Genomic DNA, 15,857 nt, shown 5'->3' with positions numbered 1-15,857 from the left:
CTGGCTTAATCCATTTGAACTTGAAGTACAATGTGTACTGTGGGCAAACATGGCCAGTGATGCTTGTACCTAACATTACTGGTCTCACCCATGTGAGTGGGGCTTTGAAGTGAATCAGCATTCAATGAAGAGTTCAATTTACATGAATTAGCTTACATTACATTGAATGTACAGATCATGGCTGATCATCTATCTCAACTCCACTTTCCCGTACTATCACCATATCCCTCGATTCCCTTAGTATCCAAAAATCTATCGATCTCAGCCTTGAATATACTCAACGACTGAGCATCCACAGCCCTCTGGGGTAGAGAATTCCCAAGATTCACAACCCTCTGAGTGAAGAAATTCCTCCTCATCTCAGTCCTAAATGGCCAACCTCTTGTCCTGAGACTATGCCCCCTAGTTCTAGACTCGCCAACCAGGGAAAACAACCTCTCAGCATCTATCCTGTTAATCCCCTTAAGAATTTTCCATATGTTCCTGTCAGCTGTCAGCATTCCTAATGGGCTTTTCAATGTTAATTGTGTTCAAACTCCTATTCCAGTTGTAATTGCCTGTGGTGCCAAAACATAGGAACGTAGGAACAGGAGGAGGCCATTTAGCCCCTCAAGCCTGTTCCGCCATTCAATGAGATCATGGCTGATCTGTGACCTAACTCCATATACCCACCTTTGCCCCATATCTCTTAATACCCCTGGATAACAGAAATCTATTAATCTCAGATTTAAAATTAACAATTGACCCGGCATCAATTGCCATCTGTGGAAGAGAGATCTAAACTTCTACCATCCTTTGTGTGTAGAAGTGTTTCCTAACTTCTCTCCTGAAAGGCCTGGCTCTAATTTTTAGACTATGCTCCCTAGTCCTAGATTCCCCAACCAGTGGAAATAGTTTCTATCTACCCTATCAGTTACCCTTAATATCTTGACAACTTTGATCAGATCACCTCTTAACCTTCTAAATTCCAGGGAATACAACCAATGTCCCCTGTAATTTTTTTTGGGGGTGTGCGGCCCATTCAAACTTCTGCGCATGCGCGGTTTTTCCATTGAGAAACCGGCAAGCAGCCTGTGTGAGAGCTTCAGACAGTTGCACGGCCGTGAACATTGAATACAACCCTAATTTGTGTAATCTCTTCTCGTAACTTAACCCTTGAAGTCCGGGTATCATTCTGGTAAACCTACGCTGCACTCCCCCCCAAGGCCAATATATTCTTCCTAAGGTGTGGTGCCCAGAGCTGCTCACAGTACTCCAGGTGTGGTCTAACCAGGGTTTTGTATAGCTGCAGCATAACTTCTACCTCATAGTATTGTAGTCCTCGAGATATAAAGGCCAGCATTCCATTCGCCTTTTTGATTATTTTCTGTACCTGTTCATGACATTTTAATGATCTATGTACATGGACCCTCCGAGTCTCTTTCTACCTCCGCTGCTTCTAGCTTTTCACCATTTAGAAAGTACCCTGTTCTATCCTTTTTAGGTTCAAAGTGGATGACCTCACACTTTCCCACGCTGAAATCCATTTGTCACAGTTTGTAATTTTATGCTTCCATCTACACTACTTACAATGCTGCCTATCTTTGTGTCATCAGCAAACTTGGAAATGTGGCTCTCTATCCCATCATCTACACAGTTAATAAATACTGTGAATAGTTGAGGCCCCAACACAGATCCCTGTGTGACACCACTAGTCACATCCTGCCAATTAGAATACCTGCCCATTATTCCTACTCTCTGTCTCCTGCTGCTCAGCCACTTTCCTAACCAGGTCAATAACTTGTCCTCAACTCCATGAGGTGGTAAACACTTCCAGCGGGCTCCCCAATGTAGAGGAGACCACATCGTGAGCAGCGAATACAGTATACTAAATTGCAAGAAGTACAAGTAAATCGCTGTTTCACCTGGAAGGGGTGTTTGGGGCCCTGGACAGTGAGGTTTTCACCTTTCACCCCACCAGCCTCCACATTCAACAGATCATTCTCCGCCATTTCCGCCACCTCCAGTGTGATCCCACCACCAAGCTCGAGGAATAGCACCACCTTCTGTTCTTCTCTCCCACATGGCAGCTGTCTTTCATTCCGCCAGCGCAATTTACACTTCATCTAGAGCCATCCTTTGTTTCTTAACCTGTCCCATTACCATCTCCTTTTGCCTTGAATATTTCTTAATGTCTCTTAACCTCTCCTGCCTTCTATCCTATCACAGACCTTCCATAGAAACATAGAAGATAGGAGCAGGAGTAGGCCATTTGGCCCTTCGAGCCTGCTCCGCCATTCAACGAGATCATGGCTGATCATCCAAACCCTAGCACCCGGTCCCTACACCGACAGCCATCCCACCCAAGCCCTATCCCCGTAACCCCATGTATTTAATCCCCCCTAACACTAAGGGCCAATTTTTATCATGGCCAATCAACCTAACCCGCACATCTTTGGACTGTGGGAGGAAACCGGAGCACCCGGAGAAAACCCACGCAAACACGGGGAGAATGTGCAAACTCCACACAGAGTCACCCGAGGCCGGATTTGAACCCGGGTCCCTGGCGCTGTGAGGCAACAGTGCTAACCACTATGCCACCGTGCTGCCCCACCGTTCTTTCATCCCCTCCACCCTTTCCCAGCCCCCACACTTGCTTAAAAATCTGTTCCATTTCCTGCTTTTTCCAGTTCTGACGAAAGGTCATCGACCTGAAACGTTAACTCTGTTTCTCTCTTCACAGATGCTGCCTGACCTGCTGAGTATCTCCAGCATTTTCTGTTTTTATTTCAGATTTCCAGCATCTGCAGTATTTTCTTTTTGTACCTTGCTGGAGAGGTGGGCTGCACCCTTGGTTTTGCCCTGCATTTTTCCTCTACCAGGGGCCACTGGTGCCTTCTCCACTCTGCCAGTTTTTTGTGCATCTTTTCCTACTAGTCTATCCCCCATCCCATTGGGTTTGGGTGTGTCTGCGTTCTTCCCCCTCCGTTCTGTTCTTTTTAAATGCCACTCCTCGGCACTATCTTAAAGTTCTGATGAATTGCCCATATCTCAAAAGTTACCTTGTCTGTTCTCTCCACAGATGTTGACTGGAGAAGCTGGGGTTGTTCTCCTTTGAGCAGAGAAGGCTAAGAGGAGATATGATAGAGGTGTTTAAAATCATGAATGATTTAGTTAGAGTAAACAAAAAGAAACTGTTTCCAATGGCTGAAGGGCCAAAGATGAGGAAAAACTTTTTTATGCAACGAGTGTTTAGGATTTGGAATGCCCTGCCTGATAGGGCGGTGGATACAGATTCAATAGCAGCCTTCAAAAGGGAATTGGTTAAATACTTGAAGGAGAAAAAAATTGCAGGGCCATGGGGAAAGAGCGGGGGAATGGGACTAACTGAATTGCTCTTCGAAAGAGCCGTTGCAGACTCGATGGGCCAAATGGCCTCCTTCTATGCTGCACTATTCTATGACCTGTAAATATTTCCTGCTTTTGTTTCAGATTTCCAGCACCTGTGGTATATTCTGTTTTTTGTTTGAAGGCAGTTAGTGCTGAATTAGGGGCAACTTGGAATCAGCGGGAATCCAAAACTGGATTGAGACTAACTCAACTCATTCCACATTTGGCCCTTACGGCCAGGAGACAAACAGGTCTTTCAAACAGCCAGTCTGGGCTAGATTTGAAATCAGGTTCGAGGGGGTCGAAAGTCAGGATTTAAGTAATTGCATCACACATTCTCCTGCATCTCTCACAACTGAAAGAAACACAGCAAGTCATTGCTACATGTGATGTTCCATATACTATACTACCATTCAAATTTTACAAAGAATTTACAGCACAGAAAGAGGCCATTCAGACCAACAGGTCTATGCCAGCGTTTATGCTCCACACAGGCCTTCACCCAACCCTTCTTCATCGAACCCTATCTGCATATCCTTCTATTCCTTTCTCCCTCATGTGCTAATCTAGTTTCCCTTTAAATGCATCTATGCTATTCGCCTCAGCTAGTCATTGTCATGGCGAGTTCCACATTGTAACTACCCACTGAGTGAAGAAGTTACTCATGAATTCCCTAGTGGTTTTATTAGTGACTATTTTATACTTCTAGCCCCTAGTTCTGCCACCCCAAGTAGAAACATCTTCTCTAGGTCTACCCTATTGAACACCTTCATAATTTTAAAGACCTCTATTAGGTCACCCCTCCAGCCTTCTCTTTTCTAGAGAAAAGAGCCTCAGCCTGTCCAATCTTTCCTGAGAAGTCTAACCTTTCAGTTTTAGTAGAACTTTTAAACTTGGAAAAGGCTTCGTGCACCGTGATCAATTTCACAAGAGTGGCGGAGAGAGGAAGAACAGGATTTTTAATGCTCCATATACACTTGCATATAAATGATCAATTTGTATTTTACATTACACCATGCAAGCATTCCGTGGTAGGTCTGGGGTAAGGGTGGGCATTTCCTAAGAGGGCGGAAAAACATTATTTTTTTCCTTTCCTCCCTTTCCAAAGGCACTGGCTTGTACAGGGATACAGTTCCGCGGGAGCCATGGTAGTTCTCTGTGGCCCCGCCCAAATGAGCATTCATTCAGGAGCAAGTGCAAATTACACTCACCGGGAAACGAACCTGCATGGTGAGTGTTGGCTAGCTAGCCAACTGTGCGGGCTTCACTGCAGAGCCCAATCCTGTTCCATCTGACATACACGTGCTACTTCAAGGCAGCAACGACTGGATAGTAAATCAGCAGTGGGAACGTTTGCTGAGTCTGTCCCCCCCTCTCGCCCGGGATCTGCTCAGGCCAATTCGAGTGTCCCTACTACAGGCCTAGCTGAAATCCACTAACTCAGCACATGCCCAGGCATTAAACTGGGTGCCTGGTTGTTCTGTATGACTCAGTACCACACTAAATCAACTGGCAAGTGAACTAGGTCAATCTAGGTCAACTGTTATGGACTGGCTATAAAACAAATGAAGAAATTCTATAGCGCCTTTTACAACCTTAGGACGTCCCAAATCGCTTTACAGCCAATGAAGTACTTTTTGAAGTGTAGTCACTTTTGTAATGTAGGAAACGCTCAGCCAAATTGCCCAGAGCAAGGTCCCACAAACAGCAATGTGATAAATGACCAGATAATCTGTTGTTAGGTGTTGGTTCAGGGATAAATATTGGCCAGGACACCGGGGAGAACTACCCTGTTGTTCTTCGAAAAAGTACTATTGGATCTTTTACGTCCTCCCGAGAGGGCAGAAGGGCCTCGGTTGAACGTCTCCTCTGAAAGGCGGCATCTCCGACAGGGCAGAGCTCCCTCAGTACTGCGTTGGAGAGTCAGCCTGGGTTTTATGCTCAAGTCCCAGGAGCGGGACTTGAACCCACAACCTTCTGACTCAGCTTACACCATGGTTTCCTAGAAGCACTCTCGTTGCATGGAGACTGAAATGGCAATCATTTCCATGCATTATGAAGGAAAAGGCAAACACAGTTTGACAGCTGGAACAGATCTGTCAGTATTGAAAAGTTATTAAGATGCAGCCTCATAAAAGCCTGAGGAAAAAAGGTAGCTCGTCAGATACGGGAATACATTTTCCAAGTCACTCCTCAGGAAGCTTTAAAGCTTGATAACCGTGCGGCTTTTGAATCAGCAGGCTCCTGCTTAATAGGAACAAAACAGACATGCTAGCTTTTCAGTGTAACTCACCTCCTGCTCTCTCTGAAATATTACAACTCGACCCCCCTTGTCCCCTGTCGCTAGCAATTCTCCTGTATTGTTGAATTCTACTGTAGAAATTATGTCGGCTGGAAAACAAAAGCAAAGAGACAAAATGTAAGTTAAGGAATTTGTTCGCATTTAACAAATAGACTAGCCCCACCTCCCCCCTTCTCCACAAAAGGCCGCAGATCGTTCAACGTCAGGTCCAGCTCATTTCCTCACTGCTCTACGCAGTGTCTCCTCATACCAGGCTGCTCTCCTGTACACTTCCCAGCAGCTGGTCATTCAGAAAGGAGCCCCCCCCCCCCCCCCGAGAGCAGGTACGAGGCACGGGAAAGCTCTACGAAGGGGAGTAGGGAAGAGAACCCACACCACATCGGCAGAAAAAAAAATGGTCCAACCCAGCGCTGGTTTCAGCTCGTCATTTAGAACTTTAAATTGTAGTCTTCAGAGGAAACTCGGCTCCAATTTTCAGCTGATTCCCAGCCGTCAGGCTCTTTGGGACCTTAAAGCAGCTGCATTAATGGAAGGTGCTGTCGCGTGACTTATACAGTGATTTTCATCGACAAATCCCATCTGTATACAATGTGCGCATTGTGCGGTGTTACAGAATGCAACTCACTGAGTCAATTTCTGATACTGAAGACCTGTCGCCATTTTCATGGCCAAATTGCCACCTTTACTTCTGTGTCCAAAAGCAGCAATTTTGCCCCAATCCTAAAGAGGCTGTGGTTTTCCAATTAGGATAATCGGAACAGGAGGTGGCCATTCAGCCTCACGAGCCTGTTCCGGCATTCAATTAGCTCATGGCTGATCTGTGACCGAACTCCATCTATCCGCCTTGGTTCTGTAACCCTTAATACCCTTGCCTAACAAAAATCTATCAATCTCAGTTTTGAAATTTTCAATTGACCCTGAGCCTCAGCAGCTTTTGGAGGAGAGTTCCAGATTTCCACTACCCTTTGTGTGAAGTGCTTCCTGACATCACCCCGGAACAGCCTGGCTCTAATTATAAGGTTCTGCCCCCTTGTTCTGGACTCTCCCACCAGAGGAAATAGTTTCTCTCTCTCTACCCCATCAATTCCTTCAATCATCTTAAACACTTTGATTAGATCACCCCTTAATCTTCTATACTCAACAGTCCATGTTGCACCCGCTCCATTATATCATGTTGCCTCAGCTGCATATAGAAGGTGCAGCCAGACCTGCGAGCAGTCCTTTGGGATGCATGAAGTAAAGGCTCCAGCAGGATGTCCCGGCTTGATTTGCCTTCTCTGCCATTTCTTGCCCATCCCTTAGCTGGATGTGGGAGGGGCAGCATTAAAAAATGATACTTGCACGCGTGAAATGCACTGCACACTTATTTTTTCTGAAAAAAAAGTTACCTGTTGCAATTCAGACTCAAGAGCTTTTCTGTCCCACTTGTCGATTATCATAAAATCGCTGAGCAACCACCCTCCGAAACCCAGACTGTCCGGTTCAAAAGCTGAGCGGCTGTCACTACTTTTCTGCCCACGGGGCAGGGGGATGCTGCAGCCTTGGATTAACGCAACCACACAGCCCGGCTCAGAACCGCAACGGAGCAGCATGGGCGCCGGCGCCATGACCTCTCGCTCTGTGCCGCCCTGGAACCTTTTGTCCGGCAGTCGCGTTCTAGAAACCAAGGTCGGTGCCAGGGCAGCTGTAGCGCAGTGCCGCGCTCCAATTCTCATTGGCGACCTTTCTCCAGAAGCGTGTTTAAAGGAGCACCACGGTATGTGGTAATAAGATGAGCTCCGCAGCAGTCCCCCACAGGTTACAAGAGCCCGCACAAATTCAGACAGGCTCAATGGCTTGTAAAATGGTCAGCCAGTTATCTTAAGTAACCAATAACATCCTCATCGGTGAGATCTGGAAAATCAGCAGACCATCAAAGTTTGAATAATTCAGTATGTTAAATCATTCCCATTAATGAGCAGCAACTTCAGTCTCCAAGTGATCCGAACTTTCTTCTCTTCTTCCCTGTAATCTGTAAATACCCCATTCTATATAATATTCCTTCACCCTACATCCTCCCTGTACTGAAATCAAGATGCACCCTCCTCTACTTTGATTCAGTTTGCCTCCAGGATCGCTCTCTGTTTTCCTTTCCTCCAACAACCTTCAGGCTTTTAAAACCCAAGCCTGGGATTAGCCCATCACCACTTCCTGATTTATCTCATTCTCTCCTTTAACCTGTTGGGTCTTAGCCCTTCACCTCGGTTTCACAACTTTAACAAAAAAAGAACAGCCCTAACCACTGTGTTTCCCGTATACCTACTGGCAGTCTTACCCGTACAGCTTGACTGAAGGGCTACAATACATCTACCGAAACGCATTCTGCACACAAGAATTATGAAGCAACTAAATTATTGCTGCAATTCAGTCACCAGAAAAACGTCACAGTAAGCAGAACTGAGACGGTTACTGCAGAGCCGTGTGTGGGTGTTTGTTTCTTCTGAATATTAATAGAATGTGTGTGTTTTATTATTCATCTCATCTCTTGCCATCTGGGCCATTCACAGCTTGTCAAATCGATGTGCTACCAAAGAAAGAAAACTATTTTTTTGTCGCCCAGTCAGTGGCTCATTTGCTAAAATTCAGTATCCAGTGCAGAACTGACCGGACCTGGAAGGTTTTCCCCAACCAACCCATCACAGACCAGTCTGTTCATGAAAGTATTGGGAAGAATGACCACCACACAGGCCTTGTGAAGACAAAGTGTCATCTTTGCAGTGAGGGCACCCTCCATCGTGTACTGTGACACTACCACCATGCTAAATGGGTCAGACTAAGGACAGAGCTAGTAGCCCAAAAGTGACACTGTGAACTCTCAAAAGCAGCAGACTTGTACACCACCACAATGTGCAATGCCATGGCCCAACACATCCCTCACCCCTCAATCGCCAACTCAGATTCAATGGAGAATATAGAGGGCATGCTAGGTTCAGCACCAGGCATACTTTAGAATGTGGCACCAACCTAACAAAGCTATAACACAGGGCTATCTGCATGTTAAACACAAAAAAGAGCAAGCTATGGAAAGGTACATTTGATCATAACCAAAAGTGCTGTCACATCCAATCAAGAATTGTGGTGGAAAATCAAGCAACTAATGAGACGAGGAGGCTCCATGAACATCCACATCCTCAACTATGGCTGAGCCCAGCATGAGGCTGAAGTGTTTTCAAGCATCTTCAGCCAAAAGTCGTCTTCTTCTTCTTCTTAGGCAGTCCCTTGGAACTGAGGATGACTTGCTTCCACATTAAAAGTGAGTTCTCAGGTGACTGATGAGTCCAATGCAGGACCTACAGTCTTGTCACAGGTGGGGCAGACGATGGTTGAAGGGGTGGGTGGGTGGGGTTCTTGGGTTGACGTGCGCTCCTTGCGCTGCCTGCGCTTGGCTTCCACTTGCTCCCAACGAAGAGTCTCGAGGTGTTCGGCGCCTTCCCGGATGCTTCTCTTCCATTTTGTGCGGCCTTGGGCCAGGGATTCCCAGGTGTCGGTAGGGATGTTACACTTTTTCAAGGAGGCTTTGAGGGTGTCCTTGAAGCGTTTCCTCTGCCCACCTGGGGCTCTCTTGCCGTGCCGGAGCTCTGAGTAGAGCGCTTGTTTTGGGAGTCTCATATCGGCCATGCGGACAATGTGACCCGTCCATCGGAGCTGATTGAGCGTGGTCAGAGTTTCGATGCTGGGGATGTTGGCCTGAGCAACAACCCCAGCATCGAAGCCAAAAGTACCCAGTGGACAATCACACTTGGTCTCTTCCCGAGTCCTCACCATCATAGATGCCAGCGTCCAGCCAATTTGGCCCACTCCACAAGACAGTAAGCAGTTGATTGCACTGGATACAGTGAAAGCTATGGAACCAGACAACATCCTGGATGTAGTGCTGAAGACGTATGCACTAGAACTATTCATACATATTCCAGTACAGCTATAACACCAGCATCAACCAGGCAATGTAGAAGATTGTCCAGGTATGTCCTAGCCACAAAAGTACAGGATAAATCTAATCCGCTGTTCCCGATGGCGGGGGAGTCCAGAACCAGGGGTCACAGTCTAAGGATAAGGGGTAAGCCATTTAGGACTGAGATGAGGAGGAATTTCTTCACCCAGAGAGTGGTGAACCTGTGGAATTCTCTACCACAGGAGACAGTTGAGGGCAATTCATTAAACCAGATTCACAGAGGGACACAGAGAGGCCCCAAAGCCTGGCACTCGATTTAAACCACCCGGCCCAAAACAGCCCTGGCAAAGCCGGGCTCCCCCCAGCTAGTTAAATATATTCAAGAAGGAGTTAGATATATTTATTAAGGCTAAGGGGATCAAGGGACATGGGGAGAAAGCAGGGACAGGGTACTGAATTTGGATGATCAGCCGTGATCGCATTGAATGGCAGAGCAGGCTCGAGGGGCCGAATGGCCTACTCCTGCTCCTATCTTCTATGTTTCTATGTTTAACCCAGTCAATTACAACCTATCAGCTTTCTCCCAATCATCAGCAAAATGCTGGAAGGAGTCAGCAATAGTACAATCAAGCAACACCTACTCAACAATAACCTGCCCACTGATGCCTGATGCTCAGTTCGGGTTCCACCAGAACCACTCGGCTTCAGACCTCCTCACAGTCTTGATACAGACATGGACATGAGTGAATGCTGGAGGAGAGGCGAAAGTAAATGCCCTCAACATCAAGGCAGCATTTGTCCAAAAACCAAGCAAAGCTGAGGTCAATGTATATCAAGGGGAAAATTATCTGGTGGTTGGAGTTATACCTGATACAATGGGAGATGGTCGTGGATGTTGCAGACCAATCATCGCAGCCCTCGGAGTTCCACATGGCAGTGTCTTCAGCTGCTTCATCAATGCCTTCAATGACTTTCTCTCCATTATAAGTTCAGGAGCGAGGCCGTTTACTGTTAATTCTACAGAGTACAGCTCCATTCACAACTCCTCCACTAATGAAGCAGCCCTTGCCAGCCTACAGCAGGACTGGGATTACATCCTTGCTTTGGGCTGACAAGTGGCAGTCATGCCACACAATTGCCAAGTAATCACCATGTTGAGTAAAAGAAAGGCCCGATCACCTGCTGATGACGAGCAATAGCACCGCCATCATCAAGCCCCCACCATCAACATCCTTTGGGGTCACAATGACTAGAGCTTAAACAGAACAGATACACGAGCAGGGCAGAGTGGTTCACCTCCTGACCCTTCACCATCTACAAGGTCCAAGTCAGGAGTGTATCTGGATGGGAGGAGCTGCAACAACATTCAAGTTCAACGCTATCCAGGACACAACAGTCTGCTTGGTCAGCGGCCCTGTCACTGGACTCAGTAGTCACCAGCAGCGCACTGTGGCTGCAGTTTGTGCCATCTGCAGGAGGCACTGCAGCAACTCGCCAAGCTTACTTCAACGGCATCTTCTTCCACTGCAAACTCTACTGACAAGAGCAGCAAGATCACGGGATCAGCTTAACAAAAACTAATCCAGAATGATATTTTAAGTGTTGGCAGGCAGCCTGCTTACTTCGGGCTTAAAATGAGCTGAATGCCTTTGGAATCCTTTTGAAACTGAAGTAGGAGGAGCAACCGAATAATATTAAGCAAAAACAAGTCTACAAGATCCTTGAAAACTTTCTAGATTGTGCAAAGTAAAAGGATATAGAGGCACTGGAGAAGGTGCAAAAAAGATTTACAAGGATGATACCAGAAATACGCGGGCATGCCTATCAGGAAAAGATGAACAGGCTGGGTCTCTTTTCTCTTGAAAAGTGAAGGCTGAGGGGTGACCTAATAGAGGTCCTTAAAATTATGAAAGGTTTTGATAGAGTAGATACAGAGAGAGTGTTTCCACTTGTGGGGAAGAGCATAACTAGAGGCCATCAATATAAGACAGTCACCAAGAAGTCAAATAGAGAATTCAGAAGAAACTTCTTTACCCAGAGAGTGGTGAGAATGTGGAACTCGCTATCACAGGGAGTGTTTGAAGCAAAAAGGATAAATACATTTAAGGGGAGGCTAAATAAACATATGAGAGAGAAGGGAATAGAGGGTTACGCTGATAGATTTAGATGAGGAAAGACAGGAGGAGGCTTGAGTGGAGCATAAACATCGACATGGGCTGGTTGGGCCGAATGGCCTGTTTCTGTGCTGTATATCCTATGTAATCCTATGTATTCAATTGATCAGAGACTGATTTTGCCTAACAGTTTCTGGGGTTTTCTGAAAGTCTTCAGTTTCATTATTTATCAGTGTTGATTTTTCTCTCTAACAGTGCAATTGATGGGGCTGTAACCTGGGGGTCAAATGCTCAGGTTAATAAGAAAAAAGTCTCATCTCTCTGTTACCTGTAAAAGTCCTACATCTAACGTTCCGCCCAAAGAGTGTCAGTCGTGGCTCAGTGGTAACACTCTCGCCTAAGTCAGAAGGGCTCACTGCACAGACTCGAGCACATAACCTAGACTGACACTCCAGCGCAGTACTGAGGGAGTGCTGCACTGTCGGAGGTACTGTCTTTCGGATGAGGCGTTAAACTGAGGCCCCGTTTGCCCGCTCAGATGGATGCAAAAGATCCCCTGGCACTATTGCGAAGAAGAGCAGGGGAGTTCTCCCTGCCAATATTTGGTGTCCTGGCCAATAATTATCCCTCAACCAACACCTAAAAATAGATTACAAAAGCAAAATACTGCAGATGCTGGAAATCTGAAATAAACACAGAAAATGCTGGAAATACTCAGCAGGTCAGACAGCACCCGTGGAGAGAGAAACAGAGTTAATGTTTCAGGTCGACGACCTGGATTTTGTGTTCAAGTCTCTGGAGTGGGACTTGAACCCACAACCTACTCAGAGGCAAGTGTGCTACCCACTGAGCCTAGGCTGATACCCGACATGGAAAATAGGCACAACGTTGGGTCAGACTGGAGGTAGCTTTGCTCTACTTGGTATACCTGACTTGGGACAACGCTTGGTGCGGATGCTGGCTCCTGTTCTGAGAGATGCTGACATGGTGTGTGCAAACTGACAGAAGGAGGTGCTCGGCAGTGACATCCCTTGATGTGACAAGCGCAGAAAACGTTAACAAACCAACTACAATAATTGCGGGACTATTCTTAATTGGCCTAATTGTCAACCACAGGAGCTCAAATATGGGGGATGGGGAGGGAGAGAGGGGGAGTGAGAGAGGGGGAGGGGGAGGGGGGAGAGGGAGGGAGGGGGGGAGGGAGAGGGGGAGAGAGAGGGAGGGGGAAAGAGAGGGAGAGCGAGGGAGAGGGGGGGTGAGGGGGGAGAGGGAGGGGGGAGAGGGAGGGAGGGGGGAGGGGGAGAGAGAGGGAGGGGGAAAGAGAGGGAGAGCGAGGGAGAGCGAGGGGGGTGAGGGGGGGGAGAGGGGTGGAGTGGGGGGAGGGGGGGAGGGGGGGAGAGGGAGGGGGAGAGGGGGAGAGAGAGGGAGGGGGAAAGAGAGGGAGAGCGAGGGAGAGGGGGGGGTGAGGGGGGAGAGGGGGGGGGGGAGGGGGGGAGAGAGGGAGGGGGGAAAGAGAGGGAGAGCGAGGGAGAGGGGGGGGTGAGGGGGGAGAGGGAGGGGGGAGAGGGAGGGAGGGGGGAGGGGGAGAGGGGGAGAGAGAGGGAGGGGGAAAGAGAGGGAGAGCGAGGGAGAGGGGGGGGGGGTGAGGGTGGAGGTTCAATTCCATTGCCTCCAGTTATGACCAAGACAATGCGACAGACATTCTTCATGTATCACATTTAATGACATAAGAAATTATGTCCTTCATTAGAAAGATATTCCATTTTTAGCACTTTCACTGTAAGCCGATATTACAAGGACAATGCAGTGCCGCTATCTCTGACCTTAGCCACACTGAACAATTCAATTTGGTTCAATTATTTTCTTTTTATTTGTTCAATACTGATACTGCTAAAAGATTTTAATAAAAAATTCATGGAGTGCTGTTCTCCCTCGGGATTCCAGTGTTTAAATATCTGCAACCAAAACAGAAAACCGTTGGTTTTTTTTAAGCTCACACTTAAAGGATATACCTATAATGTCTCTGCTCTGCAGATTCAAGGCTCTGGTTTCTATGGCAACAAATTATAGTGCTTAGTGGTTTTTTTGGTTTCAGAGATAGTCTGAGCACCAGCAACCATTCACTTTTGAGAGAACCAGGAGCAACACTGAGATCCCTTTTTCCTAAATGTCTCCCTCCACCCCATCCCTCTAACTCTTGCTGTGGGACAATTCTGTGGATGTCAGCCTCACCCAGAGTTGTCAGTCTTCGTACCTGAGCTTAGATAGTGACCGTTGGCATGCTATTTGACTATGGGGAGCATCACGTCAAGCCTGCACATGCAGTTGCCAGCAGAAGTCACTGAATAGCGATCAAGGGCAGGGTCGGTAGCTGATTTCTCGCTCGCTCCTTTGCTGCAGACCAGGATTGAAAAATCGTGGCTCAGTATCACACAAATGCTGCTTCCAAAAGGCAAATCCATTTGCCATCTTGCCAAAATGATGAACTCGAAGAAAGGAGAAAGGGGCCCATCCTTTTATGATTTCGTGGCAAAATAACTGAGCCTAGATATTTCTCAGAGATGAAGTAAAACATGCACTTCATGGTTGAAACTCTCCAACCAGGTTTCCGCCCCTGTAATAGCTCTGGAACGATCCTAACAAAGTCACAGTAACATCCTCTGTGACTGTGGTGCATTATCCCTCCACATCCTCCTCCTGCAACCCCTCTCCTCCATTGTCCAGCTCACTGACTGCCCTTACTTGGCTCTACTCTTACCTATGCAATTGTAGCCGGAGCATCTCCAGCTTCTCCTCCAGGGCCTGTACTGTTACCTCTGGAGAACCCTGAGAATCTATGCTTGGCCCTCTCCTCTTCCTCAACTGCATGCTGTCCTTTGATGACATCATACAAAGGCACGGTGTCAGGTTGCCCATGTACGCTGATGGCAACCAGCTCTACCTCACCACCACCACCTCCCTCTGCCTCTTCACTGCCTGTGTTGTCAGATTGCCTGTCTGACAGCGAGTCCTGGATGAGCCACAATTTCCTTCAGTTAAACATTGGGAAGACCAAAGCCATCATCTTTGACCACTACCATAGATCTCCATACCCTTGCCACCAATTCCCTCCCTTTCCCTGGTCACTGTCAGGTTGAACCAGACTGCTGACAACCTCGGTTTCGTATTCCACCCTGAGCTGAGCTTCCAAACCCATCCCAAGGACCACCTACTTCCACCTCCATAACATCACCCACCTCCACCTCAGTCTATCTGCTGCTGAAACCATCCTCCATGGCTTTGTCAGCTCCAGACTCGATTAGTCCAATGATCTCCTGGCTGGACTCCCATCCTTTACCCTCTATAAATTTCAGCTCATCGAAGGCTCTGGTGCCTGCATCCTGTCCCTCAGTAATCACCCCTGTCCTTGTTGACCTACATTGCCTTCTGGTCTCCCAATACCTCCAATTTAAAATTCTCATCCTCATGTTTAAATCTCTTCCAGGCCTCACTCCTTTCTATCTCTGTGCCCTCCTTAGTCCTAAACCCTCCCCAAAACTCTCTGTTCCTCCAACTCTGGCCTCGAGCAAGACTTGGGCTCAAGAGCTTTAACGCATGACTAAAATCATACAGCACAGAAGGAGGCCATTCGGCCTATCATGCCTGTTCCGGCTCTCTGGGAAAGCTACCAATTAGTCCCACACTCTGCTCTTACCCCATAGCCCCCCAAATTTTTCTTTTTCAAGTATATATCCAATTCCCTTAAGAAAGTTACTATTGAATCTGCTTCCACCACCCTTTCAAGGCAGTGCATTCCAAATCACAACAACTCTCTGCATAAAACAAAAATTCTCATCTTCCCTCTGGTTCCTTCACCAATTATCTTAAATCTGTTTCCTGGGGTAACAGTTTCTCCTTATTTACTCTATCAAAACCCCACAAAACTAAAAATAGGCGCTTTAAAAAGTTAACAGATTTTTCTGAGTAGATTTTAAAAATATATAAAATGGAGTACTTTAAACACAAAGGGCTAGATTTTCAGTATAGGCAGTTTTGGGGCGCTAACCTTAGCGCCCGCCCGAAGTTAGCGCCCGCCCCAAAGTAGCGCCCCGTTGCCGGGAATTCAGTGGCTTCGCCCTAAGAGGTTGGTGGAGCGCTAAAA

The 15,857-nt window shown here is 47.2% G+C and overlaps 1 protein-coding gene across 5 annotated transcripts in view; it reads right to left on the bottom strand.

Annotated features, from left to right (window-relative positions):
- Positions 1–15,857, bottom strand: part of LOC147113769 (serine/threonine-protein phosphatase 2A 55 kDa regulatory subunit B beta isoform) — a 688,656-nt gene that overhangs the window by 138,549 nt on the left and 534,250 nt on the right. For 3 of the 5 annotated variants that reach the window (XM_085995085.1, XM_085995086.1, XM_085995088.1), the window contains 2 exons: positions 5,663–5,760; positions 3,042–3,107 (listed from right to left, as the gene is read on the bottom strand). In XM_085995085.1, coding sequence (XP_085851211.1) covers positions 3,042–3,107; positions 5,663–5,760 — 164 coding nt within the window. The remainder of the gene's footprint in view (positions 1–3,041; positions 3,108–5,662; positions 5,761–15,857) is intronic. The other 2 variants (XM_085995087.1, XM_085995089.1) reach the window with 1 other exon arrangement.

This window comes from Somniosus microcephalus, chromosome 8, assembly GCF_052327205.1.
Source record: "Somniosus microcephalus isolate GS21.2 chromosome 8, FLI_Smic_1.0, whole genome shotgun sequence".
NCBI lineage: Eukaryota > Metazoa > Chordata > Chondrichthyes > Squaliformes > Somniosidae > Somniosus > Somniosus microcephalus.
This window is presented reverse-complemented; position numbering and strand designations above follow the sequence as displayed.